A 13,713-nucleotide genomic window follows, 5' to 3' on the forward strand; every position below is an offset into this window, starting at 1 on the left:
CTCCTAAGTGAAATAAATAAGTCACACATGTGTAAATACCGAATAGTTTCCCTGGTGTGAATAATCTGCAACAATGCATAAGATTCTAATAAGATTACTGACATTTAGAAATGGGAAGAAAGGAGCTAAAGGTGTAGGGAAGGTGGGATGGGTAGGAGAAGAGTAAAAAGGGAAAAGAAAAAAATGTGAGAGAATGAAAAGATGAAAATAAAGTGTTTGTAGATGGGGAGGGGAGGAGGGGGTGAAGGGAGGGCAGAGGTAAGGGGAAAAAATGAGAATCAAGACTTGTCATGTAGAGGTACAAGATCCCAACAATGAATGTAACTGTACTGTATCCCTAAAATGTACCAATAAACTCAATTAAAGCTGAAAAAAAAAGAGAGAAAGAGAGAGAGAGCAAGATAGACAGGGAGAGAGGGAGAGATCTAAGAAGCCTAAGAATCAGCACATCAGAAAATTCTGCTTCAAAGAGTACTGGAAAAAATGGCTAATGGTTTTCCTGGATAGATAGGCTTATATTTGCAAATGTAAAATGCTAAATAGGAGATAATTTGATGAACCTATTCATCAAAGTTCATTAATTTCAGAGCTTCATTACATTACAATACAATCATTTCATTACAATGCAATCACCAAGAAAATCTGGGAAGGTTTGAAAGACTTATAGCAACAAATGATTAGTAACCACATCCATAGTTCTCATCATGAGCCACTTAGGCATTACCTAAGTGCTTTACAAATACCCATTTCAGCCCCAAATGAGCTTGTAAGGTAGTGTATTGTCCCTCATGGCAAAAGGAAATCAGAGGACAAGGCCGCTGCCCAGTCTCCCAAGGCTGTCAGACCAGTGAAGAAACCAGAGTCATACCGAGTTGCTCAGTGCTGGAGCTTGTGCCTAAGAGGCCCTGCTTTGTGTCTCTATTTATTGTCACAATTTCTTGAGGGCACAGATGGAGTCCAGCATGCAGTGCTTGGAAATCCCAAGCCCCACTTCCTGCATTCCATTATGGAAACAACATATAAAGATTTAACTTTTAAAAACCAAAAATTTATCAGAATGTAAAGAAATAAAAATATCAACACAGTTTTTATTAAAAATTATAACTGAAGACAAAAAGAAACAACAGGTATTTGGCAAGCACCTATATTTGAACTAAATGGCCTCACTATAGTTTTTAATGCTATTATGGAATAACACTTTCATTAATTTGCTAGTAAAAGTCCAAGATTTCTTACATATTTTCACTACTAAGTGTTATATGTTGGCAGAGTTATATTCTGCCTTTTCATACAATTAGGTTTTCTTCAGTCTTTTTCTAAATCCAAAGTATCTTAATATTGAGGCAATGCCCTCCATCTGGAATAACCTTGACTCAAAATGTTAAGTATTTCATTTCCCTAAAAGGAATTGTAATCCGATGGTGTTTGGAATTGGCATAATATTTATGATGGAAAATAGGGCAGAGATGGCCAAAGAATCTAAAAATAACTATAGGAAAATACAAGGGTGGGGGGAGCTCTGATTATAGAGCTTGCCTTTCTAAATGTGATTCGCATCCATCTGTCTTTGCAGCCGTGGTTGGCTTGGTGGCCGGAGGACTAGTGTTGTTGCTCCCAGAGACCAAAGGAAAGGCTCTGCCAGAGACCATTGAGGACGCTGAAACCATGCAGAGGTAGGCAGTTGAGATTTTTAAATGAGCCACTTAGTAAATGTTTTAGGAAAACTCTATATCCAGTTGGAGAGAAAAATTAGGTTGAATCCATATCTTGCATCATATAGTGAGATAAATTCAAGCTAAATCAAAGACAAATTTTTTAAAAAGAAACAATAAAACAATGAAGACAACTTTATACCTTCATAATGAAGAAGGCCTTTCTATATATGTCCAGAAAAATTCAGACTCATAAAAGAAGGATCATTAGTTTGTATTCACTAATTTTTTTTTTTTAAATCTGCATTGAAAAGCTAGAGTAAGTTAAAAGTAAAATGACAAGGCTGGGTGTGGTGGCGCAGGCCTATAATCCCAGGGATTGGGAAGCTGAGGCAGGAGGATTGCTGTGAGTTCAAGACCAGCCTGGGCTACATAGTGAGTTCCAGGTCCGTCTCAGCTACATAGTGAGACCCTGTCTCAAAAAACCAAAAAAAAAAAAGTAAAATGACAAGGCTGGGTGTGGTGGCGCAGGCCTATAATCCCAGGGATTGGGAAGCTGAGGCAGGAGGATTGCTGTGAGTTCAAGACCAGCCTGGGCTACATAGTGAGTTCCAGGTCCGTCTCAGCTACATAGTGAGACCCTGTCTCAAAAAACCAAAAAAAAAAAAAAGTAAAATGACAAACTTACAGAAAGTATTTACCGCTCTATAAAGCGCTAATTTCCTGAAAATACAAAGAGCCCTAACAATTCCATAAGAGCATCCACAAAAAAGAAAAGGTAGGCAAAGGACTTAAGCAACTAATTCAATGAAAAGGAAATAAAAACAACTCTTAAATGTAAGAAAATATGCTCAACCTCCTCCATAATCAGAGAAGTGCAAATTAACACTGCATTACTATGTACTTTATTGCCAAAGATCTAAGTACCTGAAATATAACTATATTGCGAAAGAATGTGGGAAGCCAGCAGCCTCCTACATTGCCAGTAGGAAGACAAACTTGATGCAGCCACCATGGTCAGGGTGATGATAAGGTCACATAACAAACGCATATATCCTTTCATCTAGCAACTCCACACTTCTAGGAATTTACGTGTGCAAAATACATGTGTATAGAATTGATCATTAAAGCCTTATTATATAACAAAGGATTGGGAACAACCCAAGGGTCCATCAGTTGAGAGAGCAGTTAAATATGATCTCCATTCAAGGAAATACTTCACGGCCATTTTGAAAAATGAGTCAGCTTTATGTACAGCAATAAGGAAAGTTCTCCCAGATGTATTGTTAATGGGAAAAAGGCAAAACATGAAAAAGTATGTATTCTACCATTTGTAACTATACTAGAAATACATAAACATAAAAATAATGAGTGAAAATAAAATGATAAAAAACTATGATATAGATACAGTAATCCTCACTTATTCATGGCTTTGCTTTACCCAGTTGCAGTTACCCATGGTTTGTCTATGGCAGTGTGAATTTATTAAATGGAAAATTGCATAAATAAATCATGAATTTCACACTGTACTGTTCTGATAGCATAATAAAATCTTGTACCACACCTCTCATGATAAAATATTGCACCATTGTGTTAATCACCCCTTAAAGAATCTGTGCTGCATAGTCTACGCTCCCATTAGTGACTCAGCAGGCATATCAGTTTATCAAATGGAGGGCTGAGGGTGTAGCTCAGGGGTAGAGTACTTGAGTAGCAGGCATAAGGCCCTGTGTTCAATCGCCAGCACCGAAAAAAAGATGTACATTCAATTATCAGATGGATCGTCAAGGTCTCATCATACTCTTATCCAAAAATCTTTATTTTACTTAAAAATGATCACAGCGTACAAAAGTAGTACCACTGGTTATTGAGACATGCCAAAGAGAAAATACAAAGTATTTCCTTTCGGTGAAAGTTGTGAAAAGGTTTGGTAAGAATGCATTTCCCACAGTACCTAATTTATAAATTAAACTTGATCATAGGCATGTGTATGTGAGAATATAGCATGCATTTATGGGATGCAATATTACCAGGCATCCGGTCATGGAATGTATCTCCCCAAGGTTTAATAGAACTACTGCATACACGTGCGTGCATGTGTATGTATGTGTGGGGGGTGGGTGGGTGTGTGTGTTCACATGCATGCAAGCGCCTATCTCTGAAGAATGTGCAAGAACCATAACATTGGCTGTCTGGAATTTGGTGACTATAGGGTATAGATGAGAGGAAGACTTTTCTTGGCATATTTTTGTACACTCTGAGTTTTAAAACCTTTTTAAAAAGTGAACTAAAAAATCTCGATAAAGAGAAACCTATATCACACTCTCTCCGTAAGTTTGTTTATATAATCTACTTAAATCTTTGATTTTTAAAATTTTATCATCTCCACTTTGGATCCATTGGTGCCATGAGCTATACTGAATTTTATCATTCTACAGACCCTTTCATATTGAACACTTGGGTACGTAGACAAAATGTTGCTGAATTCCAGTGGTCTGAGGCTTTTCCTAGAACTGATCTTAGAATTAAAAGAGGCCTTCTAACTCAGCCTGAGGTCACACACTGGAAGCCCATAGAACACCAAGTTCTCAAATGCTTTGTTTGGCCAACACAATATTTTTTAAAGTGGGAAATTCCACATAAAGGGGACTTCCAGGATCTGTTAGAAATTAGATTTGGGAACACTGAGCAGGCATTTCCACTTGCTGACAATTTGTGGGAGCTAAGCAGTGGCTCTGCTCTTTGATGAGCTTACCCTCTGTGGTAGACCATAGTCCCCACCATTCCCTAATGTCCTGGGCCGGGAATACTTATATTACTTGCATGGCTGATAAGGACCCCTGAGTTTGTAGCCCTTAATCTAGACTAGCTCTCCTCTCCCCTATCTCAGTGTACCTTCCTGTGCACATGAGCACCTCGCTCTGAGGACAGGGACGCTGTCCTGTGTATGTCATGTCACACTCAGAACAGAAGTTCCCCAGATAGCTGTAGAATGAATCTTGCAGCCTTCCTTGGCACTGAAGAATTAAAATTCTTCTGACTTTTCCCCTGTAGCTCTGATGTCAGGCGAGCAGTCCCATGTGGCGAGGAGGAGCATGGCCATAGTCTAACCATCCATAGTCGCATTCTCCATCTGTGTGGTCTGCCTAGAGTCTTCACGTGTACTGTAAATGTGGGCAATAGCAACACTGCTTGGATTTTCATAGCCATTAAATGAGACACTGTATGTACAGTGCCTGGTACTTAATAAATGTCCAAGAGCCACTGCTACTCTTCAGTGAAGCTTTGATACCTATTCTACAAAATAACCAAACACATACTGAGACTATTCCTTAGAAATTGAATTTTAGGGGAGTTGCTTTGAGTCAAACAGTGCAGCTCAGTGACATGTACACACGCACCTACATGTGTCAGATTCTCAGTTCCCACCAGGCTGGCTTAAAACAGGCTGAAGAGATATTCCCAAGAATTATAGCTATTGTGATTTTGAGTGTTTTCTAGCTAAGTTAGCTAGAAATAATATGCCTATAAAATTTTGCACTTTACTTTTTCTGTATCACATGACCCAGTTTGCTGGTTACTGAGACAGCTCTGTGAGAGGCCTGGGGACTGCAGGAAGAGTGTGCAAAGTATGGGCTAAAACAGCTGTGAGAGAGCAGAGAGCAGGCAGGAGGCAAACCACAGTTGGCACTGAGAGCGTATGCCAGGTTCAATGTCCCAGGGACATAGAATAGGGCAGGCTGGGGCCTCTCCTGCCCACCCAGGGTGTGTGGTTCCAAGGACACCAGCCCTCCCTAATTACAGATATACTCTCTGTGCTTTGCAGTGTGCCTGGTCTCCCCTCTGAGCCTGTTCCCTTTTCTATGAAATAAGAACAATAGTTGAGCTCTACTCAACTACTACGCTCCAAGGCCTTATTCCCTCACACTCATTTCCCTGCTTAGTCCTTGCCACTACCTTAAGAAACAGGTGTTATTAGTAACCCCACTGACAGCTGCAACCAATGCAGGCATGGAGAGATTAAGGGACTTGTCTGGAGTCACATCATCAGTAAGTGACGAAGCCAATGATCCAATCCTGCCTGCCAGATTCCTAGGCCCCCACAACTTTCTCACACTATGAGGGCCAGGCTCACGTGGAACAAGTAGCCAAGTGCTTACACAGTGCAGAGTATCTTACTTACTTTTCTCTAGTTGCTAAGATAAAACACCTGACACCTAAAATTAAAAGAGGGAAGGTTTTTTTTTAGCTCCCAGTTTGTAGAGGTTTCAGTTCATAATCAGCTGACTCCAAGGTAGAGTGGCACATCACAGAGGGGCAACAGTTCATCACAGCTGACAGGAGATAGCAAAACAACAAGGGAACTTAACAGCATCTTTCTGCCCCTTTTATCTTATCCAGACTACTTAGGGAAGGTAGCACTCACATCCTTAATCCTAGTGCCCTTGAGCCTAGCATTGCACCATGAATCAATCTCACTCTCTAGATTCAGCCTCCTCTGAAAAGGCCCCACTACAATTGCATGAGGCTTTGGGGGACCTCTAGTCACCAGCCATAACAAGAAGCTTCTAGGCTGTAGCTGCTGTTGTTATGTGGTTGATGTTTCTGTTGCTGCTGTTTCATTGTTGTTGCTGCTGATGTTATTGCTGGTGCTGCTATTGTTAACTCTGTAGCTAGTGCTACTATTGTCGATGCTGCTTCTGTTGGTGCTATGCTCTTGTTGCTACTATTGTTGGTGCTGCTGGTACTGTTTCAGTTGGTTGATGGTGTTGGTGGTGTACTATTGTTAATACAACTATGGGTGATGCTACTGTTCCTGATACTATTATGGATGTTGTTGTTGCTGATACTGCTGATGTCGTTCCTTATTGTTGCTGCCGCTTTTGTTTTTTATGCTGTTGGTGATAGTACTATTTTTGTTGATGCTGTTGTTGCCTCCATTGTTATTGCTACTGATTTTCCTGGCACTACTGCTACTGCTACTGTTGCTGTTACTGATGTTGTTGCTGTAATTGTTGATGCTGCTCTTACTGTTACTGTCACTGCTACTCTTGTTGATGTTGCTGTTGGTGGTTGTGCACTTGCTGCTGCCATTGTTCACACTGCTGCTGTACTGCTATTATCGATGCTATCATTGGTGGAAGTGCTGTAGTTGCTGCTATCGCTGCCACTGTTCTCGTTGTTGGTGCCGTTACTGCTGTGGTTGTTGCTATTGTCACCGGTGCTGCTACTGTTACTGCTATTCCTGGTGTTGTTGCTACCATTGTTGCCACTGGTAGTAATTGTGGTGGTGGTGGTGGTACTACTGCTATTGCTGCTGTTGTTGCTGTTATTGTCGCTGCTGTGGCTGCAGTTGTTGTTAATGCTGCTACTGTTATTGCTATTGATGGTACTGTTCTGTCTGGGGGTGGTGGTTCAGTAGCTGCTGGTGCTGTTTATGATGATGTTGTTGACAAAGCTGCTTTTCCTTCTGCTGTTCTGGTCATTGATAATGCTGTTGTTGTTACTGCTATTGTTATTTTTACTGTTGCTGCTATTGCCATTGTTGTTGCCTCTGTTCCACCTGCTGCTGTCCCAGCTGCTGTTGATGGTACTACAGATGCTGCTGTTATTTATGCTTTTACTGCTATTGTTATCATTGTGGCTATTGTTGATGCTGTTGTCAATGCTTCTGTTACTGCTGTTGTCGATGGTGCTCTTTCTGCTGTTGCTGCCATTTCTGCTGCCACTGCTGCCGCTGCTGCTGCTATTACTATTGCTGTCATTGTTAATCCTTCTATGCTGGTTGCTGTTTATAGTTCTATAGCTGCTGCTGTTGCTGACGCTGTTGACGCTGTTAATGTTGTTGCTACTGCTTTTATGGCCATGATTTATGTTGTTATAATTGCTATTGCTGCTGCCGCCGCTGTTGCTACTGCTGTTGCTGCCATTGTTGACGCTGCTATTTCTGCTGCTGCTGTTACAACCATTGTTGTTGATGCTGCTGTTCTGAATGGTAGGTCTATAGCTGCTGTTGTTGCTGATGCTGTTATTGACATTGTTGTTGCTGTTGTCATTGCTGTTGCTGTTGCGGCCACCATTGATGCTGCTGTTGCTGCTACTTCTGCTATTGCTGCTGCTGCCATTGATGCTGATGCTGCTGTTCTGGCTGCTGTTGATGGGTCTATGGCTGCTGGTGATGCTGTTGTTGATGTTGTCATTGCTGCTGATGTTATGGCCATTATTGATGTTGCTGATATAATCACTATTATTGGTGCTGCTGTTGGTGAGACTGTTTCTGTTGCTGCTGGTGGTGCCATTGTTGATTCTGCTGGTGGTGTTGCTATTGTTGCTGCTGCTGCTTTTGGTGATGCTCCTATTATTTTTGTTGCTGGTACTGATGTTGCTGTTGTTGGTGTTGCTGCTGCTGTTCTGGCTCGTGGTAACACTATAGCTGCTGCTGCTGTTGATGCCATTATTGATGCTGCTGTTGTTACTACTATTGCTGATGCTGCTAACTCTGCTGCTATTATTGATGCAGTTGCTGCAATTGTTGCTGTTGCTGCAGATACACCTGTGGCTGTTGCTGCTGCTATTGTTATCACTGCCATTGGTACTACTGCTGCTGCTGTTGATTCCACTGTTATTGATGCTGCTGTAGTTACTACTATTGTTTATGTTACCATGGTTGTCACTGGTGGTAGTAGTTGTGCTGCTACTGTTACCATTGTTGATTATATCATTGTTGCTGCTGTTGCCGGTGGTGGTGGTGGTGGTGGTGGTGGTGCTGCTGCTGCTGCTGCTGCTATTACTAATGTTACTGTTGTTACTGCTACTGTTGACTTTACCATTGTTGCCCCTGCTATTAATGGTGATGTTGCAGTTGTTGCTGTAACTGCTATTGTTGATGCTACTGTTGTTGCTATTCTTGGTGCTACTGGTGGTATTGTTGTTGCTGCCACTGTTTATGCTATTATTGATGTCACTGTTAGTAGTGCTGTTGTTGTTGCTGCTACTATTGTTACGGCTATTGTCAGTGCTATTATTGTTCTTGCTGTTGGTGATGACAATGCTGCTGTTGTTGCTACTATTACTGTTACTACTGTTGCTGCTGCTAACATTGTTGCTGGTATTACTGCTGTTGTTGGTACTACATGTGCTGCTGCTACTCCTGCTGGTGCTCCTATTGCTGCTGCTGCTGTTACTGCTGCTGCTACTGCAATTGTTGCTAGTGATTTTATTCCTGCTGCTGTTGGAAGCAGTGCTGCTGCAGCTGTTGTTGCTGCTATTGTTGATGCTGCTTTTGGTAGTAATGTTGTTGTTGCTGCTAATGTTACTGATGATTTTGCTTTTGTCAGTGTTGTGGTTGCTGCTGTTGTTTCTGCTGCTGTTGTTCATGCTGATGTTGTTGCTATTGCTTTTGATACTGCTGCTGGTGGCATTGTTACTGCTCCTACTGTTGATGCTGTCATTGGCACAACCATTGGTGGCACTGTTGTTGCTGATGATGCTATTGTTGTTTCTGCTGTTGCCACTGTTATTGTCAATGCTACTGTTGTTTCTGCTGTTGGTGGTGCTGCTGTTGTTACCACTATGGTTGGTACTATGGTTTTTGCTGCTGCTCATGTTGCTGGTTGTAACACTGATGCTGCTGTTATTGATCCTATTGGCAGTGCTTCTGCTGCTGTTGCCGCTGGTAGTCATGCTGCTACAGCTGTTGGTATTGCTATTGTTGATGCTACTACTATTGTTTCTGTTACTAGTGGTAGCAATGCTGCTGCTGTTGACACTCTGATGGTGTTGCTATTGCCACTGGAGGTGGTGGTGGTGCTCCTGCTGCTGTTGCTTCTACTGTTAGTGGTGTTGCTATTATTGCCATTGCTGCCATTGTCAGTGTTGCTTTTGTTGCTACTATTCTTGATGCTGCTGCTGCTAATGGTGCTATTGTTGCAGCCACTGTTAGTGGTGCCATTGTTGTTCTGGGTGGAGGTTTTCTTGCTCTTAATGATGTTTCTGCCATTGTTATTCATGCTGCTGTTGTTTCTGCTGTTGTTACTTCTGCTGATTATGATGCTCATGTCACTGCTGCTATTGCTGCTGGTAGTAGTGCTGCTGCCACTGCTGGTGCTGCTGCTGATAATGTTACTGTTGGTGGTACTGCTACTGCTATTCCTGTGGCTGCTGCTGATATTGATGGTGGAGGTGGTGCTGTTGTTAGTGCCACTGTTGTTACTGCTATTGTTGATGATAGCATTGTTGCTGCTGCTTTTGCTGCAATATTACTGCTGCTGGTGGAATTGATGTTGGTGGTACTGGTACCATCGTTTTTGCTGCTGCCTTTGTTGGTACTGCCATGGGTGTGACTGTTGATGGTGCTGTTGGTGCTGTTGATTCTGTTTTTGTGGATGATGCTGTTGTTACTGTTATTGTCTATACTGTTGTCATTCCTGCTATTAATTTTGCTTGTTATATTGCTAGGAATACTGCTGTTGTTGCTGCTATCATTGCTGCTGCTCCTACTATTGTTGCTTATGTTTTTGCAGCAGCTGCTGCTACTACTGCTATTGCTACTAATGATACTGATGATAATACTGTTGGTAGTGCTATTGTCATTCTTGCTGCCACTGCTGCTATTGTTGCCATTGCTGTTAGTGGTGCTATTGCTGTTGGTAGACTTGTTATTGCTGCTGTTGTTGTTGTTGATTCTGCTATTATTGCAGCTGTTGGTGATGGTGTTGTTGTCTGTGGTGCTGCTACCAGTGATGGTGCTGCTGCTTCTATGGCTGCAATTGATGTTGATACTTTTGATGTTACTGCTATTGTTAATGCCGTCAGTGGTGTTGGTACTGTTGCTACTATCATTGCTGATTATGCTGCTGTTATTGTTTCTGATGTCACTGGAGCTTTTGGTGCTACTATTGTTGTTGCTTCTGGTACCGCTGTTTTTATCAGTGATGCTGTTTTTGTTGTTGCTGCTGCTGCCACCATTGTGGGTATAGAAACTCTGAAAGCTTGGCAGATTTGATTGGCCCTCCACCTGGAGTCTGAAAGGACTCCAGTGTTTCTGGATGATTTGGTGGGTTTCTGCTAACTTCATCTTAAATTTGACTGGTCTACAGACGGAGACAGGACTGACCCTGTCCGGGTGGGGGATTCTGTGGGGACCTGGGGGCCTAGGAGGGTGCACACCTGATTCAGTATTACTAGGAACAGGAGCATATGCAGAGGACATAGATGAAAACAACGCACTGAAGAAAACAGCATTTTTCCAATGAGTATTAGCAAACCCTGAAATGTATAGAGAGAAAATGGTTGAAAAAAACACTATTTGAGAAAAACCTTAATTGCATTCTCACTCATCAAAGTATTGAAAAGTAAATGAACACTGGTTAAAAAGTAACTTCTCAGATTTTATTTGAGAACTGATAGCAATGGATTTTAGAAACCATCATCACTGATATAAAGTTGTATTTAATCTTTACCCACATTCTCTGCTACAAGACAGTGAATACCCTGAGAAGGGACCTTAGTTATGCCAGTTCTACTTCTAGAGAAGGGTTTTAGGTATACCTCATTCTACTATACCAAGCTCTGTCTATTTTCTTTATGAAAATCACCATTCAGAACATATTTTTTAAAACTACTCCTAGGCAAAATTTATGTTTTGTCTAATTTCTATCTATTTTACTTTGATTTTCAACCTTCTCATAATTTCTCTCCTCTTCAATTTCATTTCTTATGGTAGACCAAGAAAATATAAAGAAAATATGATTTACCTCCAAGTCCAGAAACCAGACATTCCACTAAACTAAAGAAGGACCATGACTTCTGCTATAATCTTGCTTTGATGCTGACAAGACAAGAAGCAGAGATTTCTTCACGCATCACAAAGCCCATGCAATTTAACCATACTTACCCTTCAGCTCTCTCAGCCTAAAGCAACAGCCAGTGGAGTTTGCTGCACTGCTCTATAAAAATCACTCTGCTGACTGGATCCTGTCTGTCAAGCCCTTCCAGTTCATGCCGTCCTCAGAACTCCAAGATTGTTGGTTTGCTTCAATTTTTTTCCCATATTTGTATTTCTTTATTTGGTTCCTTTCCAACAATGACAACGAGCCAGAATACATAGTGGAACTGTGGGTGAGGGAAACCAAATAGAAAGATCTGAAAAAATAAATAAACAAATAAAGTTAGGAGAAGAGAGTCTATTTTCTTGATAAAATAAAGACCCAAAGCAATATCATATTGTCCAGAATATGTATCAAGACCTCTGAATAAGGTCTTTCAGTGATAGGTGAATAAATTTTATATACATTGATCATTATGAGTTAGACTTGAAAGGAATGTCAAATAAAAGAATTAGAGTACAACATGAGCAATCATAAAGTCCTATATTTGGATGGATAACTACAAATGTGTGCTTTCTATAAAAGATCTTGAGAAAAGTTAAACAAAAAACATTGTTGGCATTATTAAAGCACAGGCAGCAATTTTTTCACTAAAGTAATGTTCTCAAAATTTTTGGACTTCAAAAATATATTAATATTTTACCAAACTAATATAGAAAATGTAGCTCTATAAGCTAAAAACTGTAAGACCTGTATAAAAAGCAAAATTTCTTTGACTTATTCTACTTCTACCACTCCTTCTGAAAAAGTTCACAACTATGAAATTTTCAAACTGAAATCTATTTCATGTACAGTACCCAAATAACCCTTTATACTGATATTTTTTATTTTTTATTTTTAATATTTCCCATTGACTTTTTAGTACAAAAGATGGAGATTTACCTCTCTTCACCTCTCCAATAATCCAAGTGTTGCATCACTTATGGATGACAGCAAAACTGAGGAATAACAAAAGTCTACAAATATGAGGAGTGCTTACATAAACCATGGTCCATCCACTCATCAGTTGAAAAGGGAGGAAATATTTATAGATGTTTCATAAAAACCTTCTATAATGAGTTTTAGAATAATAATGCTTACCTAACTGGTGGCCTATAGAGAAAAAGAGGTCAGATCTACATTTATATTACAGAGCTTTCAAACTGTTTGATCTTCAATAACTGGAGGATTTTGTAGAGAGATGGAACATTGCAGATCAAAAAGCCAAAGTTATCCCAAGTGTTTACTATTAACCTCTGTCTTTGACCTAGCATTTTTGTAACTATCAGATAAAATTTTTAGAATATATACTAAGCTTTGCAGAGCCCTGGCCTACACCAATCTTAAGGCTAAGAATCTGATGACATCTGAATCTTGTAAAAGATTTCCTTGCCTTGTTAAAGATAACATCTGAACCCTATGGAGGAGATTTCCCTGCCTCTTTGTAGCCCAGGTACTGAATGTGATGACTTGACCTACTTTGTTTGGAAAGTGTAAAAGTTTATGTAATCCCACAGTAGTACTGTCATTCCAGTTAACTTGATTGTGTGTCCCCAAGGCATAGCCAATTATATTTGGGCTCAAATAACCATTTTCTTATTTCAGGGTTGTTATTTTATGTTGACATCAAGGGATAAACAAAGATTTGGAAACAAATCCAACTGACTCCCAGTCAACCTGAACCTCGGCAGGTAAGAAGGTAGATGCAGAAGAGGGAGCTAGAATGTGGCCACCAAAGAGGTCTCCACAGCCAGTTTTAAGGGGCAAGGAAGGGCAGGCAGATCCTGTGAGTGGCTACTCAAGGCTGGTGTTGTGAGCTTCTCCTAAACCTAATGCAGATATTTTAAACAAAACACAACTGTTACTTCTCTCATGATAATGTGTTTAAAACACCACCCCAATCCAAACCCCAAGAATAAAATTCATCCCCTTTCCTCTGTAGGGACAGGGGCCTGTAGATAGGAAAAGATAGTATGAAGCCTATTTGATCTTTGTTAGAAATTAATGGAGGATTTTACTAAGGCCATCTGGAGGTAGCCTCTGCCTCTGCAGATTAGGCTCAAACAATTAGAAAAACAAAGGCATCTAGACTCTGAGTAATTGGAAAGACAAAGGCAAAGAAACTAAACACTGAGAAAGTCCCAAGTAGCTTGGTTAACATAAACTGCCTTGGGTAATCCTTAAACCTGAACTAC

General features: G+C 40.6%; 1 protein-coding gene across 1 annotated transcript in view; it reads left to right on the forward strand.

Annotated features, from left to right (window-relative positions):
• Positions 1-12,137, forward strand: part of Slc22a2 (solute carrier family 22 member 2) — a 37,577-nt gene extending 25,440 nt beyond the window's left edge. The window contains exons 10-11 of the mRNA XM_010631046.3: positions 1,574-1,673; positions 11,377-12,137. Coding sequence (XP_010629348.1) covers positions 1,574-1,673; positions 11,377-11,443 — 167 coding nt within the window. The 3' untranslated portion in view covers positions 11,444-12,137. The remainder of the gene's footprint in view (positions 1-1,573; positions 1,674-11,376) is intronic.
• Positions 12,138-13,713: the final 1,576 nt, after the last annotated feature.

Source organism: Fukomys damarensis, unplaced genomic scaffold (assembly GCF_012274545.1).
Source record: "Fukomys damarensis isolate Sample0158 unplaced genomic scaffold, DMR_v1.0_HiC HiC_scaffold_14, whole genome shotgun sequence".
Taxonomy (NCBI): Eukaryota; Metazoa; Chordata; class Mammalia; order Rodentia; family Bathyergidae; genus Fukomys; species Fukomys damarensis.